At 55.4% G+C, this 27,209-nt stretch overlaps 3 protein-coding genes across 3 annotated transcripts in view; 1 reads left to right on the top strand and 2 right to left on the bottom strand.

Moving 5' to 3' along the window:
* The first annotated feature begins 271 nt into the window (after nt 1-271).
* On the top strand, nt 272-10,079 carry LOC309869779 (keratin, type II cuticular Hb1-like). Its single transcript, XM_082741405.1, has 9 exons — nt 272-1,654; nt 3,837-4,045; nt 4,669-4,729; nt 5,654-5,749; nt 5,971-6,135; nt 6,316-6,441; nt 6,662-6,882; nt 7,069-7,100; nt 7,639-10,079. The coding sequence occupies exons 1-9, from the start codon at nt 1,271-1,273 to the stop codon at nt 7,812-7,814; spliced, it is 1,470 nt and encodes a 489-aa protein (XP_082597531.1). The 5' UTR covers nt 272-1,270; the 3' UTR covers nt 7,815-10,079.
* LOC309869782 (keratin, type II cytoskeletal 7) lies at nt 9,769-24,029 on the bottom strand. Its single transcript, XM_082741408.1, has 9 exons — nt 23,597-24,029; nt 21,892-22,103; nt 19,749-19,809; nt 18,490-18,585; nt 17,600-17,764; nt 16,523-16,648; nt 13,459-13,679; nt 10,590-10,624; nt 9,769-10,224 (listed from the first exon to the last, which is right to left on the bottom strand). Exons 1-9 carry the CDS (start codon nt 23,918-23,920, stop codon nt 10,070-10,072), a joined length of 1,395 nt encoding a protein of 464 aa, XP_082597534.1. The 5' UTR covers nt 23,921-24,029; the 3' UTR covers nt 9,769-10,069.
* Nucleotides 24,030-24,711: 682 nt separating this feature from the next.
* The window catches only part of SMIM41 (small integral membrane protein 41), a 112,327-nt gene continuing 109,829 nt past the window's right edge, over nt 24,712-27,209 (bottom strand). The window contains exon 3 of the mRNA XM_082741425.1: nt 24,712-24,924. The gene's annotated coding sequence lies outside the window, so the exon portion shown is untranslated. The remainder of the gene's footprint in view (nt 24,925-27,209) is intronic.

The raw sequence follows: 27,209 nt of genomic DNA, 5'->3' as shown, positions 1-27,209 counted from the left end.
TGGACATATAATTAACTTCCATTATAATGGATCATGGTCTTCTAGAGTTGGTGGCCATGACCAAGCACCAGTGGAGGGGAAGGCTTTGGATTGGGCCTATTGTTCTAAGAGCCCAAAGCCCAACAGTCTGGACTCCTGCCCAGGAAAACTCAACTCCCTCACCCCTACCCCCCCACCCCTCCACCCCATCCCCACCCAAAGACTCAGAAAGCCCCCAAAGACTCAGACCTTCAGAGAGGCCAGTGTGGGAGAGGGCTGAATCCCCTCCTCTATAGAGCTTTCTGTGTCTGACCTTAAACAAGTCATTGAACCACTCTGAGCTCACCTTCCCAGTCAGGTAAATGGGCACAATAACTCTGACCAGCGAAGGACGCCCTGGGGATAAAGATAAGATAATGCATTATAGAGCCCTCACACACTATAGGCACTGGATTGATGCAGGAGAGGCGTACAAGAAGCAATTCAAGAGACTGGGGGATGGGGGCAAGACACTTACAAGGAGAGAAGCTATGAGCTCTGAGAAAGAGGGAAGAGAAAGTTCCTGCCCAAAGGGAAACAGGATGCATGGCAAATTAACAGTAGTAGAATAAATAGAACAAACAAATAAATAAACATTTATGGAGTTCTTACTAAGTGCTAGGCAGGGCCCTAAATGCTTTCCTGTCCATTACGTCATTAGGTCCTGCGAACAGCTCGCAGATGGTTACTATTTATTATTCCTACTTTGCACATGAGGAAACTGAGGCTCAGGTTATTCACTCGTCCAAGGTCAAGACAAGAATCTGCAGATCCGTCTTCCCAGACCCCTCCCGTTGGACAAGCGCGCGCGCGCAACCGAAGCCATGCAGGGGTGCTCAAGAGACCAAGGCTGCTGGGCCTGCAGGGCGGCGGCGCCGGGCTGAGAACCAAGCGGCACCGGCTGTGCCCCGGGGGCCGGCCCGAGGACAGAGCCGCTGATCCAGCACTGCCCAGGCCGAGTCCCCCGCCCCCCCGGTAAGGAGCACAGATGGGTGCCTGGAGTCCGGCGCGCACGGCCCGCAAACGTGACCGGGCGTTTCTGGGCCCCATAAAGCGCGGGCGGGATGTGAAGCCGTTTTATGGAGGCGGCCCGGCACGCTTTGATTCCCGCCTCGACGAGGGCGAGGGCCGACCTCCAAGCTCGTAAACGCGTTCGCCGCGCGCTCCCGCCGGGCCGGTGGGCCACGATATAAGGCGCCGCGCGGGCCCTGGGCTCCAGCCACCCGCCGCCGGCAGCGCCGCCGCCGCAATCATGTCCTGCCTGTCCTTCCGCCTTGGCGCCCCCTGCGGGGTCCGCGCCTTCAGCTGCGCCTCGGCCTGCGGGCCCCGGCCAGGCCGCTGCTGCATCACAGCCGCCCCCTACCGCGGAGTCTCCTGCTACCGCGGCCTCACTGGGGGCTTCGGCAGCCGCAGTGTCTGCGGGGGCTTCCGCGCTGGCTCCTGTGGCCGCAGCTTTGGCTACCGCTCCGGAGGCGTGTGCGGGCCCAGCCCGCCTTGCATCACCAGCGTGTCTGTCAATGAGAGCCTCCTCACGCCCCTCAACCTGGAGATCGACCCCAATGCACAGTGCGTGAAGCACGAGGAGAAGGAGCAGATCAAGTGCCTCAACAGCAGGTTTGCTGCCTTCATCGACAAGGTGGGTGTCCTTGATCACACCCTTCCTGAACCCCACCTATGCTCAGACTCAAGCTGGGGCACTGAGGGTAGAGTCAGAGGCAGGAGGGATGTGGCCCAAGTGAACTCCTAGTCTGATGGAGGACATGGGCACACATCCAGGGTACAGACAGACAGAGAGATGAGTATAGGGCAGCAGCTCCTGATTTGATCAAAGAGTATTATATACAGCCTTTGTCCAGACAGGCAGGGTCTCCACAGACAAGGGGGATGTCTTTGCTCACATTCTTGGTGAATGTGGAAGTCCTGGGAGAACCTTGGAATTCCCAGGCCAGTCTCTAGAAATGGGGAATGGGAGCTGCTGATATTGTACGTGATCAATAGGTGGTACATTAAAGCATTAAATAACATTGAAACACCAGATGGGAAAATCCATCTCTTCTCATGCTTGTTTCCTTAAGATTAAATCTCATTAGAGGCTAATAGTCTTCAGTATCTCTCTAATACTGGCTGTTCTTCCGCTTGTAATAAAGAGAGCAAGCCTCAGGTTCAGAGCTGCCTAGGACAACAGTTTCAGCTAGAATTTAATGTTTTATGACTTGCTTTTATGTATGCTTGCTGATACTGCTTTTACAACTATGGTGGTAATATAAAGTTAGCCCTGGAACCCCATCTAAGTGTAAATGCTAAGCAGATCCACTTACAGATAAATCGTGAGTAAAATCGTACAAGGGGATGGCAAATCCTGGAGTCAGCCTGCAAGTGCTTCATATTTGAGAATCGCTGCCAGCAGACTCGCCCTTTGAGTACACAGAAGATAAGGGAGATAGGGGTACAGGGCAGGGGGCTTGCCCACCGAGGGTGGACTCTAAGCCCAGGTTCTCTCCAGCTCCCAAGGTGCTCCAGGGCTAGAGGGTCCAAAGCTTGGGGATAGCTCTGTGCTCCCCTCCAGAGGAGCTGGTCCATCTCAGCGGGTTCTGCATCCCGAGTGTGCTGACATTCACACGGGAAAAGGCAGCCAGGGAGTGGAGCGTGAACAATGTCCTGGCCCAGGAACAGGACGCCTGGGCTCCACATGCTGTCTCTTCCCTATCTGCTGTGTGCCACTGGGCAGTGGCTCCCCCTTTTGGCCCCAGAGTTCTCTACACCAGCAGGACTAAGTGTCACACAGTGTGTGAGCTGGCCACGACTTTGAAAGGCAAGATGGGGGGCTAAGGCAGCCACGAGAGTCTCTACCACAGCGTGAACCCTATTAGCTAAGACCTGCCCTGAAGTGAACCCATATATTATCAGCAGTCCCCTGGTCCCCATTTCTGGAAGTTCCAAGTAGGGAATTCCCAGCCATACTCATCAGGTGGATAGAAGGACACCAGGGCTAAAAAGCAAGGTAATGTCTCAACTCCAGCTAAAAGGTCAGAGCAATGAAACCCTGGAGGTGGGGGTGGGGAGGAGGGATGGGGCTCGTCCTGTTTGCTGGCATCTTCTCTGGCCTGCACGGTGTTTGTTCACCATTGCCCGTCTTCAGTGTGAATGACTTCCAGTAAAGGCCTGCAAGCTACACTTCCCCCACAGTCTTCACCCTCCCCATTTTCCCCATTCACATCAGCTGCCTGGCCTACAGAAAAGAATGAGCGCCCCACACAGGAGTTCAGGCCACCTAAGACCGTACCTCCCCCTCTCCCGGACTTCCTCGGGCCCCAGCCATCTTCCTTGCTGAGAACCTGCCCTCTCTAAGCACCCCAGTTAGGTAGCCCTTCCCACCTTGAATTTCCACACAAACAAGTGCTCAGCAACCTCAGCCTGAGTACGGGGAACAGAGATAAATGAACCATATAGGCCCTGCCCCCGCAGAGATCATAGTGAAAGACTTTCATCCTCCTCTGTCCTTCCTCTACATTCCTTTTTTCCAGGAAGCCTTCCATGGTTGTCACTACCTCCCCAGCCCAACAGTAGCCCAGCATGGCCCATAGGCCCCTCAGTTTCTCACTCAGCCCAGCCAGGCCCACCTGAATTGACCCTCACTCGGGCGGAAACAAGAATTCTCCCGGTGCCTTGTCAGGCCAAGGGAGCACAACAGAACCCTGCTGTCCACCCCTTTCCTCTGCACACCTCACTGCTAATTCCGGCTTGACTCCCCCTGCTCCCTGAGGAGGGTCTGGGGATATTGGCTTCTCCCACAGACTTTTCTCCCATTTGCACTCCAGGTGCGCTTCCTGGAGCAGCAGAACAAGCTGCTGGAGACCAAGTGGCAGTTCTACCAGAACCGCAAGTGCTGCGAGAGCAACCTGGAGCCCCTGTTCGAGGGCTACATCGAGACGCTGAGGCGGGAGGCTGAGTGCGTGGAGGCCGACAGCGGGAGGCTGGCCTCGGAGCTCAACCACGTGCAGGAGGTGCTGGAGGGCTACAAGAAGAAGTGAGTGCGGGCCCCAGGGTTGTCTCAAACGAAAGGGGATTAAGCCCAAGTAGGATAGATTCGGGTTAGACCACAAGAGGAACTTGCCAACAGGAGAAGACATGGACAGGAAGCCTGTGGGGACAAATGCTCTGGGCGTTTACACCCTGGTGAGAGCAGGAGCTGCTCCAGCTACCTCGTCCTTATGTATCTGTTTCATTAATTCATCGAATGTTTATTGACATCTACTCTAAGTCCCAGGTGCTGTGCTAGCCCCTAGGTGGGATGGGGGAGGGATGAGGGGCACCAGAACTCCTATGGGGCTCCTGCCCCCACCCCAGGGAGTTACAGTCCAGAAACAGAAGATCTACAGAAATGTGCACGGTGTCACCACCCATCCACCACCCACATCAGGAAAGAGAGTCCCTGAAACCGGAAGTCCCCTGAGTGACAGGTTGGATGGAGCTCCCACAAGAAAGGGATGGACAGGTTCCCTTCTGGTCCAACAATTTTTGATTCTATGACTTCCTCCCAAAGGTTCAGTTCCTGGACTCTGTTTGTCTGGGTCTCCATTCTCTTTTTGTCTCTTCAAATCCCAGCGTATTAAAAGTCTAGCCACTGAACCCTGTGCCCTTTATCTCCAGATACGAAGAAGAGGTGGCACTAAGGGCCACCGCTGAGAATGAATTTGTGGCCCTGAAGAAGGTGAGTGACCCCGGAATACTCATCCCCCAACTCGGAAAGCAGGGCAGAGGCAGGAGGGAACGATCTTCAATTCAGAGAGGCTGAGCGACTTCCCAGAAGCAACAGAGCAACCCCGCCCTGATTTTCTCCCCCCACCCCCAAAGGCCCCAGCCCTCCCAGGGGGGCCCCCAACAGCACAGTACACTGCCTGCTTCAAGCAGGGCACCCTCCTCGTCCATCCCATCCGAGATAACTCCCATCTGGCCTATGGCTTCCCACCCATTCTGCCCTGGGCCTGCCAGAGAGCGCATGTTCCTAACTATGGTGAGTGAAAGAGCCCATGAAAGCTAGGGGACAGTCACATCCTCAGCCCCCCCACCCAACAGCGGGGAGACGCTGGCCTGAGCACTGCTGTTGTTCCTCACCCCTTACACTTGATCTGCCACAAGTGCCATCATGTGGACCCCCCAGGTCCTTCCCATAGGGATTACTGTGAGGAAACTGAGGCACTGAGGTCAAGGCTCTTGTCCAGAGTTGCCTGTCCCTTCCCCTGGTTTGGAAGGGGCAGAATTGATCCCTGAGACCTCTTCTGACCACAGACCTAGTTTTCTTTCCCTGAGGTATCAGGGCAGAGAGGGCTGGGGTACCATTAGAACAGACCCATTTTATACAAGACCCTAAGTTTCGGTGATAGGGCAAGGTGTGGGTTCTGGAGGGATCATCGCGTAGGTACCAGAGGAAGTGCCTGGAAACCTCACAGTCCCCCTCCCTGACCCAAACCTGCTCCTGACCTTTCTCACTGTATAAAGAACTCCACCATTTCCAGGATATCAGGCATAAGGAGGGTTTCCAGGGAGTTTTCCCAGCCCAGTGAGTGCTCTCTGGGTGGCAAGAGCTCTATGTGACCTTCCCAAAGAGACACCAATGGCCCCCTCTCCCCTTTAGGATGTGGACTGCGCCTACCTCCGCAAGTCAGACCTGGAGGCCAACGCGGAGGCCCTGACCGAGGAGATTGACTTCCTGCGACGCCTGTATGAGGAGGTGAGGGTTTGTGGTCCAGGCAGAAACCTGGCAGCCAGCCTGGAAGAGGGAGCCTTGGCCTAGGACTGGAGTTGGCCAGGGATTTGGGTTGGGGCTACAGTCCATGAGGCTATGGTGGGAGCAGGGGTTAGAGACCAAGGAAGGGCTGAGAAGATTGGAGCCACACTGGTGAGGCTGGGGTGTAAATAAGATCTTTCTGTCTTACCTCCCACGGTCTGCAGGAGATCCGCGTTCTCCACGCCCACATCTCAGACACCTCGGTCATCGTTAAGATGGACAACAGCCGGGACCTGAACATGGACTGCATTGTGGCCGAGATCAAGGCTCAGTACGACGACATCGCCAGCCGCAGCCGGGCTGAAGCCGAGTCATGGTACCGCAGCAAGGTGAGGAGCCCAGCTCCCTCTTCTCAGGATCCCAGTGGGAGTGGGGCTAAAAGGACTCTGGTCTTTGTCTAGGCGGAATGGACAAGAGAAGGACAGGCAGCTGTCAAGATGGGGTGGCAGATGTGCAAGTTGTGGGGCTCTGTGGGATAACATGTCCTGAGCATCTCTTCTTCCCCCCAGTGTGAGGAGATGAAGGCCACGGTGATCCGGCACGGGGAGACCCTGCGCCGCACCAAGGAGGAAATCAACGAGCTCAACCGCATGATCCAGAGGCTGACGGCTGAGGTTGAGAATGCCAAGTGCCAGGTAAGGGTAACTTGGGGCATCCCCAGGTCACACAGGCATGTGTGTCCCCAATGGATCTCACCATTCATGCTCCAGGCCATCTGCATGACCAGCATCCCTGGTAGTAGTCCCTGGGGGAGACTCAGCTGATGAAAGGGAGAGGCCTGCTCTTGGGGTGTTCCAGGAAATGGACAGAGGGACGTGGGACCATAACCCACCTTGTTCTCCTCTGGGTCCCCAGAACACCAAGCTGGAGGCCGCAGTGACCCAGTCGGAACAGCAGGGCGAGACGGCTCTGAGCGATGCCCGCTGCAAGTTGGCAGAGCTGGAGGCCGCCCTACAGAAGGCCAAGCAGGACATGGCCTGCCTGGTCAAGGAGTACCAGGAGGTGATGAACTCCAAGCTGGGCCTGGACATCGAGATCGCCACCTACAGGCGGCTGCTGGAGGGCGAGGAGCAGAGGTGGGGCCTACATCTGTGGGAAGAGCTTCTCTTCAGTCCCCTGGAAACTGTGCTTTGAGCAAGGCGCATATTTGTGTGTTATTTGCATGTCATTTGCATGTTATTTGCATCAAGCTTATGTGGAGGAGGGGATTTGCAAGGATTGCTCTCCCCAGCTAATTTTTGTCTCTCTGCTCTCCCTCCAAGGTTGTGTGAGGGCATTGGTGCTGTGAATGTCTGTAAGTCATCCATACTGTGGGTTCTGAAATAAGGGCTTGGGTTCCTGGCGGGGAGGAGGGCCAGATCGCAAATATTTCTAGCCTCTGTCTCAACTACTTGACTTCATCACTGTAAGGTGAAAGCCTTGGCCATAAGCAATACCTAATGAGTACATATGGCTTAGTTCCAATACAATTTTATTTGCAAATACAGGAGGCCACCACAGGCCATCTTTGAAACCCTGAAAGGCAGGGGGTGGGTGGCAGTGAATGATTATAAGTTAAATTACTACTTATGATAAGTTAAATAGCTGTTTTTGCCTATAGGGAGGACCTTGGAGAAGAGTTTATCAAGGATTCTTGAGGCCTGAGTGCAGGAAGGGGAAGGAGGGAGGAGGCATGAGGATGTCGGGGGGGGGGGGGGGGGGGGGGAGGCAGGAATAGAAATGGAGGGAAGGAGATCTGAGCAAGAGAAGGGGGTGCTCTCCAGTAGGCAGGGGCCTCTGGGGACGACCTTGCGGGGGGCGTGAAGGGGGGACTAAGCCCTGTTCTCCTGCAGGTGTCAGCAGTTCCCGCGGCGGGGTCGTCTGCGGGGATCTCTGCGTGTCCGGCTCCCGGCCTGTGACCGGCAGTGCGTGCAGCGCCCCCTGCAGTGGGAACCTGGCGGTGAGCACCGGCATGTGCGCGCCCTGCGGACAGAGGTGCAGCCCCAGCTCCTTAGTGCGGTTCCCGTAGTGCCTCGGGCTTGGTCAACACACCGCTCTCCGAGTCAACAGTCCCTGCTCTGCCTCCAGCAGTGAAGCCCGCAGCAACCCAAGTCCCTGGGCTTGAAGCAGAAGGGTTTCCAGACCCAGCCGGCCTGACCTGCCCAAACTGCAGCCTTATCTTCCTGCATCTCCTCCGCCTTCTCGCGGTCTTCACTCGAGCTTTCTTCCGGGGAGGGCTGGGCGGGCTGCCCTCGTCCTTACCGCCAATCCCTGAATCTAAATACCTGGGTTTCTCGCTGCCCCGGGCAGAGATCCCATCCTGACTCAGGCTTTTCTGGGGGGTCTGGCCTGGCAGAAACCTGTGGCTTCAAAGGGACAGACTGGTCCCGATCCCCTAGGCTGTGCACGTCCGTGGGTGCTGCGTCTGTGCTGCTATCCTGCAGACCTCTCCTGCCTTCCGAACCCTCTAACCCTCACAGTGACCGAGGCTGCAGCTCCACGGGGACACCTTTTGGTGGCTGCTCTGGCTCCCTCTCCCCTGCTCTTAGTGCTTAGTCTCCGCGGCTCCAATAAAGCTCATGGGTCATATGTAATGTGCTCAGAAAATCTCCCATTTGTGCCTACACAAGTGGGCTTCCAGCCCAGTTTTTCGGAGGCTACAGAGAAGGTGTTCATAGCCATGCTTAGTGGGGGGAGGAGGGTGAGAAGAGGGTTGTCTCCAAGGCACCCCACCCCTAATGTCTCATTCATACACCCAGAAGACTACAGGGGGATGGGTGGGCAGCCCCAAATGCCCAGATACCCAGCATGAGGGGGAGCTCGAAAGGAAGGGAGAAGGCCAACAACTGGGATACTTAGTGGGGGGGTAGGGGGTGGGGGCTGGCTCTCTTGCCACCTTTGGTGGGAAACCTTATCACTCATGGCTGGTGGGACACCACTTCCTCCACCCCCCAGTTCCACCTCTACCTGAATATAAGATAATTCCTGGCCATGGGATCAAATGTAGACTTCCCCTCCCCCCAGAAACCAACACTCTCTTGGTAGCCTCTCACCCCCACCCACCACCAGCACAGCACCATCACCCCCGCGGGTGTCTGAGACAGAGACCTCCCCACTTCCTCTTCCCCACTATCCATCCTATGTGCTGCTGCTGATCCAGAACAGATGTCCCCAACATAGACCACAAAAACACCCCCACACTTACATAGACACACAGATATCCCCCCTTCAGACACCCTGACACACAGACATTCTTACCAAGCAGACAACACGCAGATGCCCCTCCCCCTACTAGGGATCCAGATCCCCAGCCCATGGACCTGGCACAAAGCCTCCTGCCAGGGATCTAGACTCTGGGACCTCCTCACCCCACTCCCTCTCCAAAACACACAGACCTCCTCCCATGCCATCATCACCCCTCCCCCAGAATCTCAGACCCAGAAAGCCCCAGTCAGGGCCCCAGGGCCAGACAGACCCAGCACCAGCAAAGGCTGGCTGGCCTGGGAGTTGGCTGGTGTACCTGAAACCCAGGCCTGTGACAACTGAATGTCTGGGGCCTGCTCACAGCCAGGAATGTACTCTGGTGGCACAGGCCGGGTTGCAGAAGTGTGCCAACAGCCCTCCCACTCCCTCAGCAGGAGAGGACTTCAGTGCCCCCTCTGTAGCAGAGCCAGATTTCCCTGGGTATTATTTCTGGCTTTCAGGAGAGGAATTGGACTCAGCCCCAGCCCTGGGAGGAGGCCAAGGCCTCACATAGGCTATGAGCCGTGCCCCCTTAAATCACCAGCAGCAGCACGACCCCAGTGTGCTTTCCCAGTCTCCTGCATGGGTGACTCCTCAGTACTCAGAGCAGACTATGCTCTCTAATGCCCCTTCTTCCCCAGCCATCTCCATCCAGCTGATGAAGCCAGGATACCACGTACCACAATGGGCCTCACCCAGGCTTCAGAAAGGCTGCTTTACTAGAAGCTATTTGGACATGATTTTTTTTTTTCATTTCATTTATTTATTTGACAGAGAGAGACACACAGAGAGAGAAGGAACACAAGCAGGGGGACTAGGAGAGGGAAAGCAGGCTTCCCACCACCGAGCAGGGAGCCCAATGCAGGGCTCAATCCCAGGATGCAGGGATCATGACCTGAGCCGAAGGCCGAAGCTTAATGACTGAGCCACCCAGGTGCCCCAGACATCATTTTACAGCCTGCAGGGCAGTCTTGGTAGCAGGGACGAGAGTCCTCCTGGGACCGCGGGGGGCCAGTGGTGCAGGTCTCCGCACACTGGGGCTCATTTTCGTATGCTTCTATGTGTTGCTGCTGAGGTCCTGATGGAATAGGACTTGAAGGTCCCAGGCCCGCTGCTTGAGAAGCTCAGGGCATTGCTGCCCATGGTTCCCCCAAAGGCCACCCCGCTGCCCCGTCCACCAGTGGAGTTCACCACAGCTAGAAGGAAAGGGAAGAGGGCTTCATCAGCACCTGGCACCCCAGACCTCACTACACCCACTCTCCTGCCCCTCTCCCTCCCCACAGCCTCTCCTCCCCCACCCCCAACCTCCTCAGGCCAGCCCAGAAGGAGCCTGGGACAGCGGTGGCCTGCCCAGGTACCCCCTGTCCCACTCTGCCCTCTTGCATGGCTTCCCTGAGCCCCTGAGCCTGACTGGCTAGGGAGCTCCAGGGCACCTGCTAAAAGCTGGTGAGGGAAAGAAGCTCCTGGTCTACACAAGGCCAGGCCCTCGAGCCAATATGCCATCCTACAGACCCAGCCTAATCTGGACAGCACAGGACATGGGCCATAGCCAAGGACTTACAGATGTTCACAGCTCCCCCTCCATCTCCGGCCAACCTGGGGGCAGAGGAGAGACTTGTGAGAGCAATTCTTTCCTCCAAGCTGGAGGAAGCAGCACTGGGACCCCCTCCCCCCAGGAGCCAAGCAGAACCAGTATGCTTCCCTCTGTCCCACACCTCAGTCTTCCTTCATTCAGCCTTGTTGCAAAATAAGGGGGGGAGGGTGTGAGGGGAGTTCATGTAGGCCCTCCTACATACAGGCCCTGTGACCTGGGGCAAGGTCTCAAAGCCTCCATTTCCCCACCTATAAATCAGACCTAACTTAGCCCCAGCCTCACAGAGTTGTTTGTGGGGGCTGCATAATATAATTTACCCAGAGCCCTGGGCACACAGGGTGTGATGAAGGGTAGTCATGATTATTTATGAAGACAGCTGCCTCCCCTAACCAACTCATAAAACCCTCAAGGTGGGCTGTAGCTTACTGATTCTTTTTTTTTTTTTTAAAGATTTTAAAATCTTTAAAATCTGACAGACAGAGATCACAAGTAGGCAGAGAGGCAGGTAGAAAGAGAGAGAGGAGGAAGCAGGCTATCCGCGGAGCGGACAGCCCGATGCAGGGCTCGATCCCAGGACCCTGGGATCATGACCTGAGCCAAAGGCAGAGGCTTTAACCCACTGAGCCACCCAGGCGCCCCTAGCTTACTGATTCTTGATCTCTGGCCCCTGGCATGGGGTCTGGCATGTAGCAACTATTCTGTATGTACCGAAATAATTAGCTAATTGTTGCTTTCCTGAATGCAGCTAAAGCTGGGACTGAGGAGGGAGCAGAAGGTAGTTGGGCTGGCTTTAAGCAGCCCTACAGGAAATCAAAAAGCCATGGGAGACAGTTGGGTGTGTTTGTTTTGTGACTCACAGCTCCATTGTCACCAAGCCCTTGGCCTTGGGGTTGAGTTTGCTCTGCAGTGGGGAGGGGAGCCCTTGCCTTGGTAGAAGGAATGAGGGGAGCCCAGCTGGCCTCATCAGCCCCAAGTTCAGGAAGAGGGCAGAGCAAAGGACAAGGGCAAGAGATAGATACGCTAGGAAAATGCCAGGCCCCTTGTTCAATGGGCCCCAGTGAGTGCTGGGAGTTGCTGTCATCTGTGGGTAGGGAAGGAAGCCAGGCGGCAGTCAGGTCCAGATTCTAGGAACAGCTTCTGGTGCCATGCCTAAGAACTCGGGAGGAAGAGACCTGAATGTCTAAAGCTCTGGGGATGAGTGTGATTTGTCTCTTCTCACCCTAAGTAAATATTTGTTTTTGTGCCGAATTTTCTATTCGTAACTCTGTATCCCTAAAAGAAGGTGCCCCAAATCACATGAGTTTCTAAATCCACAAATACTACACCTGCCCCTGGGAAGGGTGGAGGGTTTAATGGGATTAAAAGCAGGGAGTCCATCGATATGTCCTCTAAGAAGTAGAGGGAGAAGAGTTGCCTCTCAGAGAACAGGGATCCAAGCCCTGATGATAACAATCTACCCTGAGATTAGGCTTTAAGAAGGAATGTTTGCACTCTGTGAGAACTTGGGCATGCCACTCCCCGTCCCAGAGCTTCAGCCTGCTCAGCAGCCCACGGAAGCAAGTAGGTCTGGCCCCATCCTAAGCATCCCCAGCTCTGGTTCAATGAGGAAAAGAAGCCCAGGTTGTGTATTCCCAATAGAGTGTGGCTCCCACACCCATGGTGGCCAAGGGTGCAGAGAGAGGCATCATGGCCAGGACTGGGCAGCCTAGGGCCCTGTGCCCCAGATCACCCGCTCTCTCTTCCCAGGGGCCTTTGGTGTTCAGCTTCTTTTCCCAAAAAGACCAGATGCCAACCCAGGCGGGGACAGGTTAACTGCAGTGGCCGAGACTCTTCCTCCTCTCTTTCCTCTCCTTCCCCGACTCATACCCTGTGGCCATGTTTCTTCTCTCCCTCCTCCCTGCACGGCACTCTACCCTAGCACTCCCTCATTCCCTGGTTCCTTCCTGTTCACATCATCCATCTTCCAGCCTGTCTCCCCAACCCCTTGGGAAAAATTCTCCCCAAAGAGAAAAGTTCTGTGGACATTCAGCATTTTACAAATGCATGTGCATGGTCTCTAGGAGCTCCCTTTACAAATGTTTGCTGTCCTCAGCCCGTGCGCAAGCTCCCCGAGGGCAGAAACCTGTCTTATATACTCTCTATCTCCGTGCTGGGCCAACAAGCCAAGCCCTGATAAGTCCCACCACCAAGTCTTGGCCCACACTGTTCCCTCTCGCCCTCTCCACACCCTAACCTTCGCCTAGGGCACGACTCTAAAGCCTGGCAAATTGACTGAATGAATCAACCAGTCCATCCAGGTGAGAATGAAGGCCGAACTTGATGGACATAGGTTCCGTGTGTTTCATGAAAAAGTCCTATAACACTAACCCAGCCCAGCCTGCTCTCTGGCAGCAGGCATGCAAATATCTGTGGGACCTCCCAACATTCAGTCAATATCATGTAACTTAACACTCAGTGTTGCAGCAGAAGCAGCTTGGCAATCATGAAAGAAAGGAATCAGCAAAGCTTGACTGCATACCCTCCCCTCAATTCAAAAAAGTAAACCACAGTTTCCCCTCTATAAACTAAGCAACAATACCTGACCTACTCATCTGAGTATGCTGTGAGAACCAAATAAGATGACCCTGGCCGTTGAGCTTTACACCACGTAGTCTTTCCTACTAGAAGGTCATCCCATCAAGAGCGAAGGAGCAAGCATCATTTACCCTCCCTATGCTTCCCATCCCCAGGGCCTTGCAGAAGAAAGGCACGGGAAATGTCTGTAGATGGATGAATGTCAAGCCCCAGGCCCCACGAAGCTCCAGAAGGATCCCCTTCCTGGCTTTTGTGTTCTCACCTGCTCTCCTCGCCCTCCAGCAGCTTGCGGTAGGTGGCAATCTCGATGTCTAGGGCCAACTTGACGTTCATGAGCTCCTGGTACTCACGCAGCTGCCGGGCCATGTCCTGCTTGGCTCTCTGTAGGGCGGCCTCTAGCTCCTCCTGCTTGGCATGTCCATCCTTGAGGGCCAGCTCACCACGTTCTTCGGCCTCGGCAATGGCAGCCTCCAACTTGGCATGCTGTGGGCAGCAGTGATAGCTGTGAGCTGGGGTGGCGGGTCTTACCAATCACCGCCTTGTGATCTCAGACACATCACCCCTTCCAGACCAAAGTCGCCTCTCTTCTAAAACAGCAATAATCATAGTGTCTACCTCATAGGGATACTGCAGGGATTAGATGAGGCAATCAGCAAGTCCCTGGCATAGTGTCCAGCACACAGTAAGTGCTTAATAAATGCTATTATAACCATTACTCTTTTGTCAACCACAAATCTGTTTTCTGTTGCTAGGAGTTGTGCTTCTTTTAGATTCCACCTGTAAGGGGCTCCTGGATGGCTCAAATGGTTAAGCGTCTGCCTTCAGCTCAAGTTATAATCTCAGGGTCCTAGGATCGAGCTCTGCATCGAGCCCGGCATCGAGCTCCAGGCTCAGCAGGGAGTCTGCTTCTCCCTCTCCCTCTGCCTCTCCTTCCCCTGCTCATGCTCGCTCTCTCTTATCTCTGTCTCAAATGAATAAATAAAATCTGAAAAAAAATAAGCTCCACCTATAATTGAGAGCATACAGCATTTGCCTTTCTCTGTCTGATGTATTTCACTCAGCGGAAGTGCCCTCAAGTTTTGTGTTGTCGCAAATGGCAGGATTTCTTCTTTCTGGTGCCTGAGTAATATTCTATTTTATGGCTGAATAATATAATATTTTATGTGTGTGTGTGTGTGTGTATACACGTGTATATATATATATATATATATATATATATATATATATATATGTAATCACATTTTCTTTACTAATTCACCCACTGATGGATACTTTAAGTTGTTCCACATCTTGGCTATCGTAAACGATGCTGCAATGAACATGGAGATGCAGAGATCTCTTTGAGATAATAATTTTATTTCCTTCAGATATATACCCAGAAATTAAATTGTTGGATTCTACGGTGGTTCTATTTTTAATGTTTTGAGGCCCCCTCCATACTGTGTTCCACAGCAACTGCACCATTTTGCATCCCCACTGAAAGTCTACAGGACTCCCTTTGCTCCACATCCTCACCAATGCTTGTTAGTGCCTGTTACAATCACTGTAATTAATAAATGCTATTATGATTTTCAAATGCCCCTCCCCTCAGTCCCCATCTGGAAGAGATCTGAAGCCACGGGATCTTAGTTGAGTCCTCAGATTTGGGGCAGTTGACAAGAACAAACACCATCTTCAAAACATGCCCAGAACAGGGCACTTGAAACAGGGAGACACTGCTTGGAACCCCCAGACTCAAAATATATGATCAGCAGCCCCTCTGTTTTGGGCCAGGCTGGTCGGATTTGCAATGGACCTGAGCGGCAGCTGCTACTTCCTGCCCAGAATGAGCATTCCTTCTGTCTGTGGCTCATCCCCACACCGGAACCTATCTATCCCTGGGCCTCATGCTGTTGGGCTCTGAGATCTCCCACCCCTACCCCTACCCAGTACACCCCTTCCTTCTCACCAGCCGCTCTCCCTCCTCAGCTCCTCCCCTGTCCCCCACATGCTCTGCCTCTCTGCCAGGCCTCCCAATCCCCCCAGGAGGCCCTCCCATGCCCTCTACCCCTTGTCCCCCTGCCGGTCCCCTTCTCCATCACACTGGTGCCCTCTTGGCCCTGCCTCATCCCACTGCCTCAGGGCCCCTCCATGGTGGTTAGGACACCCCAACTCTGGGACCTGGTTCTGCCCCATGGTACAATAAGAGAAGCAGCTATGGCAGAAGTTGCAGGGTCTGGGAAACCACCATTCATTGTTCTGTGCCTCCCCTCCAGCCTGGAAGGTTCTTCGCTGGGCCAGTGATTCATAGCTCTGCATCACTGCCAGGAGGCAGCCTCCACCCTCATGTAAAGTGGCCTGTGGGGCTCCAAGGGGAGGGCATTTCTGGGTACATCACCCCAGCTCATCTGGAAATTAGCTCTCTGAAGCTGCAGCCTTGGTTACTGGCCCTCCCTCCCTCTCCACTGCTCAGGTTTAGCCGTCCTGTCCATCCCCACACCTTGGCCAGGGCCTGTCCCCCTGCCACTGACATGGCACACCCTCCCAACAGTCTGTCCTCGGAGGCCCGTGCCCCACCATGTACCCAGAGCTGAGAAGCAGCAGTGAGTCAGAGAGATGGGGTCTGGCTCCCAAGGCATGATTTATATTTCAGCAGAGGTGGAGGACAGCCAAACCACTTAATAAGCCAGAAGATTTCAAATAGTGATAGATGCTTTGGGAAAGTTCAGACACCCTGCTGACAGAGTGGCTAGAGAAGCCGTCTCTGAAAAGGGGACTCACGTCCAAAAATCCCAGGGACAACAAAGAGGCAGCCATGGGCTGAGCGGGAAGAACCCCTTCCGGGTGGAGGGAACACCGGGGCCAAAGCTCTGAAGCATGAACATGCCTAGCACATCCAAGACACAGGAAGCAGGCTAGCATGGCTGGAGCACAGTCAGACACAGTGGCGGGAGGTGAGGGACAGGGCCTTGTGAGCCACTGCAAGGGTTTCTGCTGGCCTCTGTGCCCCTACTCCCCGCAGACTGGGAGCTCCCAGGTACAGCCTACTGCCCCAGAGCAATGCGCAAGGACAGTGCTCTGAGTTTAGTAATGACTGGTGGTTCTTCTCAGGGATGGCCAGTAGGAGGCGCCCTCCCCAGGCTGCAAGGCCAGCCACGACCCCTCTCCTTCCCCTTCCCCGCATGGAGCCAGGACCCAAGAACATTAGGTCCTGTAGATCTCACATGTGGGCCTTGAGCTGCACCAGCCTTGGCTTGGGAGAGCCTTGGGCTCCTCATTCTCAGATGGCGGCCCTTTATGGGCCCCAAGAAACAGGGAGGAGCGGGGAAGCAGGGACTAGTTCCCACCTGGTTCTTGATGTTGTCGATCTCAGCCTGAAGCCTCTGGATGGCACGGTTCATCTCTGCGATCTCATTCCGGGTATTACGGAGGTCGTCCCCATGCTTCCCAGCCTGTGCCTGGAGGGTCTCAAGCTGGAGGGACCACACAGAAAAGTATGACAAGGAGTGGTCATTGATTACAGGGGACTCATCCTTTGCTCCTCCAAGGAAGGCCCAAAGTATCTTCCCAGGAAGTGACTGTCTGACCCCAGCAGTCTTCGCCCACTGCTGGCAAGCCAGACTATTGGGCAGTGGGGTAGAGCTGAGGTTTGCTTCTCTCCCAGTCAGGACAGGAGGGCCAGGATGGCTCCCTGGGTCCCATCCCCATTGACCATGGGGCTCTCCCCATCCCCATCATGTCCCAAGGGCTGGAGAATCACTAGAAGTCTGAAATCCTCGCCTGTTAACCCCTAGGAAAAACACACTTGTTAAAAACCTCAGCAGTATCTATTTCACAGATGGGAAGAATGAGCTCTGGAGAATGGAAGCCACTGCCCAAGGATCACATGGTAAGTCTGAACCCAGGTCTCCTCGTTGGCATCTCTGTGTTCTCACCCCATGTACCACAGATGACTCCAACCTCTGCAGAGACCTCCCTCTGCTGCTTTTAAACCCTGCCTCAGGCTCCCTCCCCCAGAACACTAGGTCACCCCAGCCCATACCCTCAGCCCCTGCACAGTCAGCTGCCCTGCCTCCACATGGCAGGTGCAGTGATTAAACCTCCCTGGTATGGAGGACTAGGACCCAGGATCTAGTCACTACTCTTCCAGCTACTAGCTGTGTAGAGTTAGGCACATTGCTTAACCTCTCCGTTCTTTGGGTGCCTCCACCCTGTCCACCCATCTGGCTGGGGTCTCTCCCTGGGAGGGCCCTGGCCTTTTCCTCTTCTTCCCAGGGCCCTGGGGAGCACCACAGACTTAACCGCTGGTGCCTGCTGGAGCAGTGGGACCCAAGTCCTCAAGGCCTGAGACAGGGTGAGGAGTAAGGGAAGCTGCCCTCGGGGACCCTGCCAGGCAGAAAAAAGAGCCCTCTGCAGCCTCACACCTTGATTTGGTACATGGTCTCAGCCTCAGCCCGGCTGCGGTTGGCCATCTCCTCGTACTGGGCCTTGACCTCAGCGATGATGCCATCCAGGTCCAGGGAGCGGTTGTTGTCCATGGACAAGACCACAGATGTGTCCGAGATCTGGGACTGCAGCTCTGCCAACTCCTACAGGGACAGGACAGAACATCAGGACTTAAGAGCGTGACCCATCCCTGCTCCCACACCCAACCTGGGACCCTCTTCACACTAAAGGAAGAAAAAGAGAGAAAAGGTCAGAGTGGGCATGAGTCACAAGGCGGTGAGGGGGCACAGGCCCAGCCCCTGTCAGCCCAGAGAGGTTAGCAACTTCTCAAGAAAAGATCTGGTGGGATTACAGCAGATAAAAACTGACAGAGAGGCACCTGGGTGGCTCAGTGGGTTAAAGCCTCTGCCTTTGGCTCAGGTCATGATCTCGGGGTCCTAGGATCGAGCCCCACATCAGGCTCTCTGCTCGACAGGGAGCCTGCTTCCTCCTCTCTCTCTGCCTGCCTCTCTGCCTACTTGTGATCTCTCTCTGTCAAATAAATAAAATAAAATCTTAAAAAAAAAAAAAAAGTGACAGAGTGTGGGGGATTGTGATGGCTCCTTCCCAACACCCTTCCTAACAAATGGTCATCCCGTGTCTCTGGAAGGCCAATCCTTGCTGACCCCTGGCTGGCCAATCCTAGCTCTGCCACCCTCAGCTCCTCCTAAACTTGGATTCCTGAGTCCAGAAAGGATAAAGGACAGGGTAAGGGCCTGCACACACACTCAACACACACTCAGGCTGGCCCAAAAGCAGGTGTAAACCAGATGGCCCCTTTGTTAAGACAGGGAAGACATGCCATGTCTCCCACACCCAAGGTCCTCACCGTCTCATAGAGGCTCTTGAAGAAGTTGATCTCATCATTCAGGGAATCCACCTTCGCCTCTAGCTCCACCTTGCTCATGTAGGCAGCGTCCACGTCCTGGGAGAGGGGGAGGGGCAGAGCCTCAGTACACAGAATATTTAGCAAGGATTGAGGCCAGCCAGCACTGTCCAAACCACAGGGTCAAACACAAGGGCCCTACTAAGAGACATGCCGTTTCTCCAGGCTGTCTGACCTGGCCACAGTAGGAAGTCTCCTCTACTGGACCCTCCAAGGTTGTGTGATGAACCTCATTCCCAAGCATCCCAGTGAACACAGGGGCCTTCCCAGCACTGGTAGACAAAGCAGCCTGTACCCCAAACCTAGCACTTTACCGGTTCCTAAAGACTTCAGTGCTTTGGACCCAGCCCTGGCTCGACAACTTCTGAGCTATGTGGCCTTGAACAAGTCACTTCAACTCCCTGCGCCTCAACTTCTGAGGAGAGAGGAGAGCTGAAAATCATCCAGGCTGCAGGACAGGCCTCTCAGAGTGCAAGACCTCCAGCCTACACGTTTAACATGCAGCTTAGTGATGGCGAGACACGTGACCCACAAAGAACAGCGCAGGCCTGGGGGGCTTTGGGGCCCTTCTAGTAATACACACCTGTGCTCAAACTCATGTGGACAAAGCCTGCTTTTATACATCCCCAAAGCACCTCAATCTCTAAGGGCCCAGCACTCTGAGGCAGGTTGCTGTCCGACTTGAACCCCGAGCTGCTCAGTGAGCGTACTGCATCAGAATCTCAAATCAAGCCCCGCTAAGATACTCTTAAGGCCTTCCAACGTCAGCTTGCTCCTCTCCAGGGACAGGGAGATGGCTCTGCCTCGGGCCCACCCCATTCATTCAACAATACTTCGCCCTTGCAGGGTGCCAAACTTTGTCCGCCAGGAAACATTCTGACTGCAATAGAGCACTCCCGTATTTGGGCTGGAAATCTCCCTTTCTAGCCTCCATCTATCCATCCGAATTCTAATGCCTCCAGGCCAAAAGCAAGTCCAGTGACTCACCAGACCCGCATACAAACACACGCACACAGGACAGGCTGTGCTATGAGGCTTCCAGATCTCCCCTTTTCCAAGCCACTCGTTCCTTCCTTATAGTCCCCAGACCAGACTTTGGCCACGTCCCTCACCGACTGCTCAGGTGCAAGGGCCACGTGGCCCCCTGTCCCACACATTTTCAAACGATGCCTCCACACCTGGCCTGTATGCCCCCCCCTCACCTTTTTCAGCACCACGAACTCATTCTCAGCTGCCGTGCGGCGGTTAATTTCATCTTCATACCTGCAATAGAGGGAGGGGGTGTGGTGTGGGTGCGGCTCTGTCTCCATGCCCCCTGCACCCAGGAGACTCTGCCCCGCATGGGCTTCACCCCTTCTTACTGACACACCTGGAAAAGCGGGTATCAACTAGGAAACCAAACTTTCCCTTGCGGCTATGTCTAAGGCTAGGAGTCTTGGCATGGGATGAAAGGTGGGAGAGCAGGGAACGTACATGAATTAAAGGGCAAAAGTCGCATCTATTGGGAGGGGGAAAGCAAGGAATAATAGCCAAGCTTAAGGATCACTTCAAATGGGGCCTGCACCGTTATGTGCTTTGCACGAATTAGCTCATCTAATCCTCACAACGATCCTATGACAATAGTACCATGCTTCGCAGGAAAGGAATGGAGCCACAGAGAAGCAGATAATCCATCCAGTCACTATGCTGCTAAATGACAAAGCCCGGACTTCAAGCCGGACAGTCTGACCCCAGGTTCACGCCTTAATCACTACCAAACCTCACCATCTGAGAGTGAAGAAGGAGCCCACAGCGGAAAAACACTGTGGACTCAGGCAGACGGCACAGCAAGTCCTGGAAGAACCCGGCCCCAGCTGCGTGGTCTGGCCCCATCTCCACTATCACAGACCCCCCCCACCCCAACCCCAAGTTCCTTTTTCTCCCAAGGAGCCCATCCCGCCCATAGGAGGACACTGGTGATACAGGGCACAGAGCAAGAAAGCCCTTGGATCTGAGCCGGTATTTACTCGGGAACTTTTTTTTAGAAAGTGTCAGAAACAGGAGCTCAGTAGTGTCCATGGGCTGCAGGAGGGCAGCAGGACAACTGTGGGAGCGGAGCATGAAGCTCCTGCAGGCAGAACCCCCCAAGGAGCCAGATTCACAAGGGCCCACTCCCACAGGTCCTACAGAACAGTTATGGAAACATCCTGGAGGCCATCTGTCCACCACTGTCCTCGCAGTGTGCCAATGGTCCCTTCAGGTGCCCCTTCCAGCCTCCCTCAGCCCCACTTCACAGTCTGGCTTGGCTCTGCAGGAAAGCGCTATGGTGCCAGCAGTAACAACAAAGGCCTGCTGGTTGCCCAGAGCCTTCTAAGTCCTGCACCTGTCTGCTCCCACCTGCTGGGGGATTATCCTGTTGACTGTGGCTCTCCGGAGGGAGGGAAGTGGGTACTCTCCACAGAGCCTTTTTTGTTTGTTCTGCCTGCAGTCAGTGTCCTTGCCTTGCCGGCTTAGTCATTCACCTCCAGGGCAGAGGACAGAACTCACTCACTACTCACTACTCACCACTCACTGGACTACTGGGCAAGTCTGCTGGGTTGGGGCCCAGCACAAGCCTCAGGCTTTGGTTTCTCTTCCATGGGAAAAGAGAGCTCATTGGGCCCCTCAAAGGCCTGTCCTTACAACCCTAGTCTTCCAGGCCCCTACACTCTACACTCCCCCCTACACACAACACACACACACACACACACACAGCCTCCTTTCTCGTTCCTGCACTGGCCAGAGCTGGCCCTCAGACTCGGCGACCAGACGTGGCTCCCCATGCACGATCCCTCTCTCCTTCTTTCTGCCCCAGGTCGGCTCTGGATCTCCTCCTGGGAGTCAGGAGCCTAGCATTCCAGGCCCAGCTCTCCCAGTGACGTGCCATGTGATCCCCCTCAGGATCCTGAATCTCTCTGGTCTCTTCTACCTCCTCACCAGACCAGAGGGGCTGTTCTAGAATAATCTGTGAGGGTCATGCAAATCCCGAAGTGCATTCGTCATAGGACACCTTCTGCCTTACCCTCTCCTGGGGCCTCGGCCGAGCCTCCAAAAGGAACAGTGCAGGTGAGAGCTAAGTGGGGCTATTGCCCTGGGAGTAAGTCAGGAGACAAGACTTGGAAACTGTTCCCAGGGACAAAGAAGGGAGACAAGAGACAGGGCATGTGTGGGTCAAGGCCTTCTGTCCCGGGGGGTGACTGTGCAGAGCAGCTGCACCCTCTGACCCCTAGCCCCAGAGGGGGACTGTCGAGGATCAGCTGACGTGGAGCAAGGAGTGCATGTATCCAGGAACAGCCCCCCTCCCCCAGGTAGCACAAGGGTCAGTACTTGTTCTTCAAGTCTTCCACCACATCCTGCATGTTCCGCAGCTCCACCTCCAGGCGGCCTCCATCCAGCTGCAGCCCTTCGAGCTGCCTCTGCAGGCCAGCAATGTGGGCCTCAAAGATGCCGGGGAGGCGGCTGCTCTTGGCTGACTTCTGCTCCTGCAGCAGGGCCCACTTGGTCTCCAGCAGCTTGTTCTGCTGCTCCAGGAAGCGCACCTAAGAGGGAAAGAGAGGAAGACACTCCCGAGGGACAGTCCGTGGCCCCCCACCCTGGGCTTGGGAGCACTTCCAGACCCCCAGCACAGCCCGTGCTCCCACTGGCTATTCCCCCAACCCGGGACCCTGGCCCTTGTTCCCCTCCTCCAGGAAGCCCACGCTGAACCAACCTCTCCTCCAGGACCCTCTGTCCTGAGTGGCTTAGATTGTGATGCAGGGCTCAGATCGGCCCAGTCGCCAATGTGATTCCTATCTCCTGCATTCCCCATCACATTACAGAATATCTTCTCCACCTCCCTCTCCACAGAGCTGACCCTTCCCTGTCTGTCCTTGGCCTCCGCTCTCTGTGTCCTCTCTCCCCTGCCCCTTTCCTCCAAGGTCCCAGGACAGGGTACTAAAATAAGCAACTATTATATGCTCAGTCTGGGGCCCACAAGGCTCCTTGGATGCATCCAATATGAGTGGGAAGTAACCCTCCCCAAACCCGCAACTCAGAGCAGCAAGGCCTGGGGGCTGTAGACAGCAAGGCAGAGCTGCTCAGTACCAGGGCAGACCCTGAGACTGGGGAGGCTTCGGCAGACTTAAGGATTTGCAAGGTCTGAATGATGAAGGAGAGGACATGGGGGGCTGGGGAAGCAGAGAACTACACCGAGGCAGGAGAGGGAAGGTCTGGTCTAACAGTCTAACACCCCTGGGGAGGAGGTCCTGGACAGAGGGGCCCAGCTGGGCTAGCTCCAATTCCTGGTCCAGCCCTACTTTGCTGCCCTCCTAGACCCACGAGTCAATTTGGCCCCTCTCCTTCCCAACTTCTACTTTCACTCACCCACTCCCTCCCTGCCCCGTGGGACCAAAACGGCCAGGAAAAAAAAAAACCCTTTCTAAATGGCCCTTTCCCAGGGCCCCTCAGTGTGCCTTCCCTGGACACAAATGGGCTATCTCCAAGGGCAGATATAACCCCACCTCCCACCACCACAGGGAGGCTGGAGGACCAGGTCGGTGGGCAGGTGTGGCGGTGAGCCTCCTTCCTTCTTTGCCTCCCTCCCTCCTTCCAGCCCTCTATTTTCAGCACAAGCAGTGGAAGGGGAGAGGTAGGAGATCCTCAGCTGGGAAGAGTGTGTCACCCCTACCTGTCTCACACCCCACACAGCCCCCTCTCAGAGAGACTCCTGGCCCTGAACTCTGGAGCTCCCAACCTGAAGGTGCCCAAGGGCAGCAGCCCGCTCCCAGACACAGCCTGCGGGCTCCGCGGGGTAGACTCAATCACACACCCTGGGAGGAAAAAAGCAGGGCGATCTGGGCAGCTCGCTGGAAGTGGACGCTTGGAGGCTTGGAGCCCCAAGGAGGATAACAGTCACAGGGTTCATGAGGAGGAAGGTTCCCGATCCTAGCGGAAGGAGAGTGCACCAGGCCTCCCAGCGCCTTGCCCGCGTGCATTCCGCGCAGGTGGCTGTTGTGGCCTGGAGCATGGCGTGGGGCAGGTCGCGGTGGCTCACCTTGTCAATGAAGGAGGCGAACTTGTTGTTGAGGGTCTTGATCTGCTCGCGCTCCTCCTGGCGCACCTGCTGGATGGAGGGGTCGATGTCCACCCGCAGCGGGGCCAGCAGGCTCTGATTGATGGTGACCTCGCGGATGCCGGCGCCCACGGGGCCCCCGTAAGCGGAGCGCACGGCCACGCGCGGCCGCGAGGCGCCCAAGCCGTACACGCTGCTGCTGCTGAAGCCACCGGGGCGCACGGAGCTCAGGCGCACCTGCGTCCCGCGCCCCGGGAAGGCGGCTGAGCGCGAGCTGAAGACCTGGGAGCTTAAGTGGATGGACATGCTGGCTAGACCGCGCTACACCTAGGGGCAGGCGCGAGAGTGCCGAACTCGCTGACCTCCGGGCCCGCCGCTTTTATCCGCTAGGCGCTGGTGCGCGGGCGGAGCGGCTCACACAGGTAGGGGCGGGGCTGGCCGCCGGCCACCCTTCTCTGCCCGCCCGGCCCCTCCCCCGGGGCAAACTTCCGCTCTCCGCTCCTAGGCCAGGCTTTGGGGCCCAAGCCAGAAAGCCCAGAGTGAGGAGGAGGGCCATGGGCCCCCAGCGCCTGGGATAGGGGCTGACAGCGAGCAGTGGGAGACGACCATTTGAGCAGATCTGAAACAGGTTCAGTCTGGGAAGGCTCCTGGGAGGAGACTTGCGAAAGATTCCTGAGGCCAGAGCTGAGAGATCAAGCGGTGAAAGATGGGGGAGGTGGGGGAGAGTTCTAGTCCAGGAGTCAGCACCCAGCCCCCTTTGCAAAGCATTCCAGAAAGGCATTCCCAGACAGCCTCCTTAACCCATGTCCAGTTCCTCCTTGAGAGCTCAGCTCAGTTCTTGAGTAATCTGACCCCACGTGGCCCGGCCTCGCTGGTTTCCCTAACCACTATGCCTCATTCCCATACAGAAATTTGGCCAAGTGGGGCATGACCCCTCTTGTGGCCCCTCTCCTTTTCACTCCAGTAGGCATCTAAGGCCCAGAAGCCACGTGGGAATGGTTGCTTTGGGCTCTCCCTTCCCCTCCTCCCATACATTCCTATCCACTTACTTTATTTGTCCCAGTAGAGACAGGGGACGCCTGTGTGCATGTCTTTCGTCTGGACACACTTGCAGGCCACTGGATTTCGCTGCGTACTCACCGGAGACATACCTGTGTGCATGTCTGTGTTCTCAAACAGATGGGGGTCTGCATTCAGTACCGGGCAGGATGTCCATGGATACACTGTTGCACACTTTCAGATGCAGGTCTGTGAGCCCACTTATTTTTGCACTCCAGCACTCCTCCTCATCCTCCACTGCTGCTGTTTTCCTGTGTAAAGGCCCCCAGCTCTCAGGGTGTCGTCCACCAAATGTGTCCCAGCAGTCTTAAACTCAGCCCAAGATGGGGGGACACATCGTGCTGGAACAGGGAGCCCTGGACAGAGCTGGCTCACCACCCACTTTCACTTCCCAGGAGCCTACAGCCACACTTGCCTCTGACCTTGGCCTGAGCCAGGCTCTGCCCGCATTCTCCCCAGACCCTATTTGGTGAGAGGAGCCAACTAGGGAGCCTTTGGAAAAGACAGCTGATGGGCCCCGGCCACCTTTAGCTGACCACCAGTCCCACAATGAGCTGGCCGGTTTGTTACCTCAGACCAAGCCTTCAGGGACATCCTGGGTGGTGGAGGGTGGGGAAGGAATGTCCTTCCGTGTTTTCATTTCAGTTAGATAAGAAGGCCTTCCAGGGAGACTAACCGAGCCAAGCAGCAGCTCCAGCTCAGTGATCTCAGGGCGGGTCTATGCCCCCTGCCTTCCCTCTTCTCCATATTGCTGTTGGGACAGCTAGGGCCAGAGGCAGAGGGGTGCCCGAGTAGACCTTCAGTGGTCTCTGCTGTAGGGGGTATGTATGTGAATGTGTGTATGAGAGATAGGGGGAGTAGACAGAGATTGAGATTTTACCTGGAATTCTCAGTTGTAGTTTAAAGAGCATTCAGAGTTCATGGCTGTGTGATATTTGCAGGTGCGGGGAGCCCACTCCTCCCCAGGCCCCACCCCAAGCAGCCTAAAGAGACCAGCTGTTTAATATCCACACATATATACATGCACACTCACACGCCTGTCTACACAGGCATGTACATATCACTCACGTATACTCATACGTGCATACGTAACACATGGCTCAAACACACACACACACACACAATAACTCCCTAACCCCTCGGGGCGCATCCTCAGCCCTCTCCTACCACCTGCCATGCCAGCCCCATACCACTCGACCCCCACAACCCCATCCGTGCTCTGCGGCTGGCCACTCCTGCCCTCTCCCACCCACAGCCCCCACAGGATCTGTCCCCCCAACACTTCCACTTCTCCCCTAGAGCCTGGCCTGAGAGATCTTGGGCACAACACTGATCTTGGTCACCTTGTGACCCTCGACAAGTCACTGCTGCTCCCTGGGCATGTTTTCTTCACCAGAGAAGAAATCCCTGGGTTCCACCAGTGGGGAGGGAACTGGGAGGACATTGTGAAGAAGAAAAGGTCTTCAGGCTTACCAGGCTTTGGCACCCCCCCCACCCCCACACACTCCCACACCCCCCACACCCCCCACACCCCCACGTTGAGAGGCATTTCCCTGTTCCAGGGCCCGCCCAGTATCCAGCCCTCAGCCTCCCCATCCCCTCCCTGAAACATTCCTGGCAGTTCCTGCCTGCCCATCTCCTCCGGTCTCTGCATCTACCGGCCAACACCATGGGCCCACTCCGTGCCAGGCCGCACACAAACACCCTCTGTAGGGCTTCCTGGGAGCTCACATTCCTGTCTGCAGGGTGCATGGCACAGGGGATCATCTCAACTCCCTCTGCTGCCCCAGCCTCAAGGAGACCCCTTAAGGCATTCTGGGCAGAATCTTTTTTTTTTTTTTTTTAAGATTTTATTTATTTATTTGACACAGAGAGACAATGAGAGAGGGAACACAAGTAGGGGGAGTGGGAGAGGGAGAAGCAGGCTTTCCGCTGAGCAGGGAGCCCGATATAGGGCTTGATCCCAGGACCCTGGGATCATGTCCTGAGCTGTAGACACTTAATGATGGAGCCACGCAGGGGTCCCTGGACAGAATCTTCTAACAAGATAATCCTCAACGCTTTTCCTAGTCATCTTCTTCCTGCCTAGAGGCTCACCCCTATCTCTGCAGTGTTCTGTCTCACACACACACACACACACACACACCACATTCCCTGGCCCTCCGGCTCCCAGCCTGGCTTCCAACCTTGCCCTCTGGACCCCAGCAAGGAACCAACAAGCAGCCGGGCCTCACGAAAACACGGTGGTCTTACAGCCCCTGCAGGGGGAACAACAGGCTGCTCCCCTCCAGAGAGCCAGTGCGGGGGTGCCGGGGTCAAGGAGGGGTAGTCTTTGCCTCCCTGCTACACTTTAGAGCCATGACTCATGTCCTTCCCCTGAAAAGACAGCCTCTCATTCCTGAAGAAGATCTGTTTTCGGTACCTTAGATGTTTGTAATCATAACAAAAAGCATTTCACATTTCCGCATAGAATGTAGTACCTTTTTTTATGCCAAATAATGAAAGACAAGAAAGCGAGGTAAAGGACAGCCAGCAG

Source organism: Mustela nivalis, assembly GCF_964662115.1.
Source record: "Mustela nivalis genome assembly, chromosome: 7".
NCBI lineage: Eukaryota > Metazoa > Chordata > Mammalia > Carnivora > Mustelidae > Mustela > Mustela nivalis.
This window is presented reverse-complemented; position numbering and strand designations above follow the sequence as displayed.

Coding starts and splice junctions, on each gene's coding strand:
- LOC309869779 (XM_082741405.1), top strand. CDS start 1,271: ATGTCCTGCCTGTCCTTCCGCCTTGGCGCCCCCTGCGGGGTCCGCGCC. Junction 6,136..6,315: donor AGTCATGGTACCGCAGCAAG/GTGAGGAGCCCA, acceptor TCTTCCCCCCAG/TGTGAGGAGATGAAGGCCAC. Junction 7,101..7,638: donor CATTGGTGCTGTGAATGTCT/GTAAGTCATCCA, acceptor GTTCTCCTGCAG/GTGTCAGCAGTTCCCGCGGC.
- LOC309869782 (XM_082741408.1), bottom strand. CDS start 23,920: ATGTCCATCCACTTAAGCTCCCAGGTCTTCAGCTCGCGCTCAGCCGCC. Junction 13,680..16,522: donor TCGACAACATCAAGAACCAG/GTGGGAACTAGT, acceptor TGCTGCCCACAG/CATGCCAAGTTGGAGGCTGC. Junction 10,625..13,458: donor CTGGAGGGCGAGGAGAGCAG/GTGAGAACACAA, acceptor CTCTGCCCCCAG/GTTGGCCGGAGATGGAGGGG.